Source organism: Corvus brachyrhynchos, unplaced genomic scaffold, assembly GCF_000691975.1.
Source record: "Corvus brachyrhynchos isolate BGI_N302 unplaced genomic scaffold, ASM69197v1 scaffold46, whole genome shotgun sequence".
In the NCBI taxonomy this organism is placed as follows: domain Eukaryota; kingdom Metazoa; phylum Chordata; class Aves; order Passeriformes; family Corvidae; genus Corvus; species Corvus brachyrhynchos.
The window spans coordinates 5,346,946-5,352,025 of record NW_008238838.1 but is presented as its reverse complement, the minus strand read 5'-3'; the positions used below and the strand labels follow the sequence as shown (position 1 = coordinate 5,352,025).

The 5,080-nt window shown below is 50.7% G+C and overlaps 1 protein-coding gene across 2 annotated transcripts in view; it reads right to left on the bottom strand.

The window, feature by feature from the left end:
* Positions 1-535: 535 nt before the first annotated feature.
* Positions 536-5,080, bottom strand: part of DIXDC1 (DIX domain containing 1) — a 27,823-nt gene continuing 23,278 nt past the window's right edge. For both annotated transcript variants that reach the window (XM_017738522.1, XM_008636926.2), the window contains 6 exons: positions 4,662-4,748; positions 4,359-4,520; positions 4,188-4,254; positions 3,481-3,589; positions 3,184-3,292; positions 536-2,333 (listed from right to left, as the gene is read on the bottom strand). In XM_017738522.1, the coding sequence (XP_017594011.1) occupies positions 2,253-2,333; positions 3,184-3,292; positions 3,481-3,589; positions 4,188-4,254; positions 4,359-4,520; positions 4,662-4,748 (615 nt within the window). In that variant the 3' untranslated portion in view covers positions 536-2,252. The remainder of the gene's footprint in view (positions 2,334-3,183; positions 3,293-3,480; positions 3,590-4,187; positions 4,255-4,358; positions 4,521-4,661; positions 4,749-5,080) is intronic.

Genomic DNA, 5,080 nt, shown 5'->3' with positions numbered 1-5,080 from the left:
AGCGGGCAGCCGGGGGGGTCGGGCTCTGCTCCCGGGGAACAGGGACAGGAGGAGAGGGAACGGCCTCAGGCTGGGCCAGGGGAGGCTCAGGGTGGATGGGGTACAACACATATAAGTGTATCCAAGGAGTGTCAGAGGATAGCGCCAGGCTCAGTTCACCAGGCTCCTGTTCAGTGTGACAGGAGTAGCAAAGGCGATAAATTAAACACACCCAAGTTCCACCTCAACCTAAGCAAGAACTTCTTTCCGTGGAGGGTGGGTTTATTCTGAGATGTGCTCTTACTACCATATCCCAGGCTTGTCTTTTTCACTGCTTACAATTTGTTGTAAGCAGTGACAGGAAACATTTCTGACCAACTTTCCTCAGAGTTACTTTCCTGTTTCTATACTTGTTAACTCTATCTTGTAAAAAAATCTCTGGAGTCAGGGTTAAAACTCATTTAAAAGTGACACCTTTTGCTTTTATGAGAGAGAAACCTCCCAAACGAAACTGCTCATCTGAGTAGCAGAGATGGATGTGAAGCTGGCAACTACAGACCTTGAAAATTGTCATAATTTGCTCCATGAAACTCCAGCCCCGGTGTGTGGCCGTTGCTGAAATAAAACTGATGAGTAAAACCCGAGGAATGAAACACTTATGAGCAGTTTGCAATTCAAATACAATTGATCTCAGTATCACAAACCCATGCCCTCTTCACCAGAGATCATGCAACAGAGAAACTATGTCCAGGGAGGAAGAAAATCTTTGTTTCTTTTCCAAAAGGGATGTATTTTCCCCATTAATTAACTTGTTCACTGATGAACTTTCCTCCTGCTGTCTGTAAGCAGAAAGTCACACAAATTGTCCAGAACAGGAGGCAGCATGTGTTGTGCCAATGTGGCACAAAACCACACAAGAGCCTTGATATAAAACCCAGTATTAACCAGTTGGATTTCCATAGTAAAATAAAATTACAAGGCCAATGTTGTGTCAACAGAAGACGATACAACCATCTCAGCATCCACCAGGAAAGGAGTAAAACACAGTATAATGCGTGCAGAAATATACAGAGAGCACTTGCACTAGTATAAAAATATCCACAGTCCTCAGACAGATGTGAATCGGTACAAAATAATTCCAAGAACATGTTTACAAAAGGACGTGTTAATATAAAACAGTAAAACCAGGTTGCCCCTCTGCCAGCCTCATGCACAGCACACACAGACAGTCCATGGAAGGGCCGCAGGAGCTGGGAAGGAGCAGAGCCCTGATGTGCCGTTTGACCTCCCGAGCCCGCAGGCGATGCAGAGAAACAAAACCACAAAACCGAAGGGAAAAATCCACCCTTGGGGATTTTAGGGCTCGTTCTTTCCCCAGCAGTTCCTTCCTGATCCTTCAGGACTCGGCAGAGCAAGGAACTGGTGTGGGTAAGTGCTTGGTGGCTCTGCCAGTGCGGGGACAGCAGCAGAGGGATGCCTGTGCACAGGAGGTGACAGCAGGAGGACAGAGGCTCAGCACAGACAGGGGGTGTAGAGACCTCAGGAAGCAGCTGATTCCAGCTCCCCCACCCGTGAAATCCTTCAGCAAACAAACAAGCACCAGGATCCCACAGTCCCCATGGCTGCAGAGCAAACCCAGAGGGCCTCGGAAATGGGAACAGCTTTGGAGAGCAAGTGGGGAAAGCAGGGCTGGGAAATGGGAGCCTGAGTTTGGGAGAAAGGGAGCTTGGCCAGGTTGGTGAGCTTTGCTTCAGACCATGCATAAACCCTCCCCAGGACAGGTCCTGTCAGTCTGGAATGTCCACAGAGTCACTCTGCTCCTGCAGGACAAAGCTGGTCCAACCTTCTGCTCTCACAATCCAGCAGCTTCTTCTCCATGAAGGCAAAGCTTCACATTTTCGCCATCAGTGCAGATTTCTGTGACACCAGCACAGGAGACGCTGAGCTGAGCCCGCAGCACACAGTGCAGAGATGGAGGAGCAGGAGAAGGGAGCAAAGCATCCTTAAGGCCTCCAGGGTTTCGCTGACAGGGCCAAGCTGGGCGTTTCTGTCCCACAGACCCGTCCCCGCAGCCTCAGGACAGCAGCTGCCCTCAGGCACGGGCAGTCAGGTGCCAGCTGTCCATGCACGCAGCCTGCACCACCCGTGGCTTGCACAGAGGCTCTTTTTTGGCAGCTTGAATTGGCCTCCTCCCAGCACGAGGGCTCCTTGGTCACTCTCCGAGCTCCGCAGACAGTCACAGGTTTCCATAGAAACAGGACTTGAAAGCTCCATTAATTCTCCCCGTGGTCTTCTTCCACCCAGGCCACGATTTTCCCCTCCCAGCCAGGAATGATGTCATCATCATGGAATACCTACAAAATAAAATAAAGGATTTCAGTCATGTCTGGGGTCTGACACCACAGCTCTGCAGTGTGAGGGGCATCGGGGGCATTAAATCAAATCCCAGCTCAGATTTCTCTAAACAATCCAGGGAACACTGACATGGGAATGATGGCTGAGGTTTGAGTCACATTTTCAGGTTTTAGGTAAAAAACAGACCAGGCCTCTTTAACCAGTGAATATCAAGGTTATTATTGGCTTTTATTTTTGACAGAAAAGGTAAACTAAAGACAGGAGACATGCCTTTTCTGAGCCAGACCACAGCCTCCAGCTGCTGCTGCTGCCTGTTCCCAGAGAGGGTGACCCTTTGCCCTTGTCTTAATCAATTTGTGAAGCAAGAACTGTCCCAATAACCTGTAATGAATCCAATCCACACCCACACCAGCCTGAGCATGAACAGGGCTGCACTGCAGCACACAAAGGGAATGATGCCACACACACAGCTCTCTGAAAAAAACTTCAGAGGAAAGTAAGAGATTGTGTTTTTAATACATGCTCTCCCATTGCAACAAGTTTTGTAAAGCCACTGGAAGGGCCAGAAGTGCAGCCTGGATTTTTGCTGTGTCCCCTGAGCTGTGTCACAGACTGGCTTTGCCCAAGGGGCTCTGCAACTCCCAGGCAGTCACAACGACATCCACGGAATTGCTTTAGCTGAGGATGAAAACATCCCATTTTAGCACAAGAGGAGCTTAATCTACATCTGAGAAAGCAGACAGTTTTTTTTGGGGGGAACATCCAGTATTTCATTAGTTAAAAGTGAGGTGACCACGGTCCCCAGGGCTGTGTGGTGACACTGATCCCAAAGCTCAATTCCACATTTACCTCCTCCTTCACTGTGCCAAACTCTGGATCCAGGGCTTTGAAGTGGTACCGGTGGGATCCTTCCCGGTCGATGGCTGCCTTGAAGTCCTTCAGAGTCACTTCCCCTAACCTGCAAGGGAAATAAATACAAAAACAAAAGACAAAAACAAAGCTCAGCGACTCCTGCAGATCATTTTCCCCAGCCAATGGCATGAAATCCAGTCAAGGCACAGCAAACCTGTGCTGGCTGGGAGCATTCCCAGAAAATCAGAGTGCTGGTTTTAGGGGCACAGGAGGGCCAGGAAGGCCCAGCCTCACCTCTTTGGTATGCTGACCATGAAGGGCGTGAGGGAGCGGTCGGTGAAGTACAACACTTTGGTGCAGGCACTGGTGCTCATCACGGGCGTGCTCTGAGAGTGAGGCAGCTCTGCAAAGCAGCAACTCGCTGATTATCACCCCTTATCATCATTAGCCCTCCCTATCTCCCGTTCCAGCTGGCCAGGATGGATGGTGGAGTGTGGATTTTAATTTGCCCATTTGTATTTCTCTCCCTGACTCCTGCGTTGTCTCCTGCTCCCCCCAAGAGCTGAAACAGAGGAACTGAACTCCACAGTTTTAAGACTCCTTTTATGCAGAAAATACTCTGGACGCTTGGAAATGTGATATTCAAAAAGACTTCTCTGTTCTGTGGATAGGAAAGGCAGTAAACACTGAGCAGGGAACACTTCTTTGTCCCCACTAGATGGTGCAAAGCAGCAGGAAAGCTGGGATGACATCCCTTTCCCAGGGATTGCCATGGCTATTTGTGCTGCAGCACTGCCCAAGTGGCCCAGACTCCCACTGAGATGATGCTCTACAAAGAAACAGCCATAAATACGTGTCCCCTTCCCTTTGCAGGGAACTCTGATCCAGGCAGGATCCTGTGCAGGTGAAGCTGGAGGGGGCAGATTCCCAAGGGGATTCTACACCCAGGAACCTGAGCAGTGAATCTAGCAGTGGAAGGGCAGGATCTGCAAGGCACTTACTGGATTTGGGAGGCCAGGAGTCTCTGCACTCGTTGGTTGCTCTGCTTGCTGGTGACTTCCCCCGGACCTGGAGTGCAAAGCCAAAAAAACAAGGACAAAGTGTCACTTCCCAGTCAGAGCCCTCTAGGTGGTGTGTGAGGGGCAGAATGAAGAGCTCTGGGAAGCCTTTACCCTCCTCTCCTGCCTCTTCTGCGTCTCCATGCGGTGCAGGCGCTCCATGAGGCTGGAGATGCCCTGCTCCAAGCTGTCGATGGTGTGGTGCTGGGGGTCGTGGCCACTGAAGCTGTTCCTGAGGCTGCGGAGGGCGTCCCGGACCAGCTGCAAGTCGTTGGTCTGCCCAAAACACCACAAGTGAGACCAGCCCCAGGCTGCTGCCTCCTCATCTTCCTTTCCCCAGCAAGGGGAAACCTCTCTTAACAAAATGAAAGAGTTCCAGGATATCTGGCTGGGAATGCGCCCCTCAGGTGCACTTACCCCTCGGTGGGCTGTGGGGGCAGCTCCTTTTCCTGCTGGCTGGAGAAAGCCATTGCTCTGGGCACTGTGACTGCTGTAAGCCATCACCTGGCATGGGGAAAATGTGGGTGTCAGGACCTCCCCAAAAATCCCCATTTATGGACTTCAAAATGAGAGAGAATGAGAGCTTTCCACATCAGTGATAAAACTCCCATCTTCTTCCAGATAAAGGCACTCCCTAAAGTGTGCAGGGAGTTCCTGGTCACAGCACAGACCTGATTCCTCACATAAAGGTGGAAAAAAAAGAGGCAGAGCCTGGCAGGGCCTTGCTGCTACATCAGAGGGCTCTGCAAGCTCTGGTGAGTACAGTGTCAGGTGGCACTGGGCAGGGACAGGTTTTGGGGCTGGCCTTTCCCCCAAGACTCAATACCAGGGTCAGC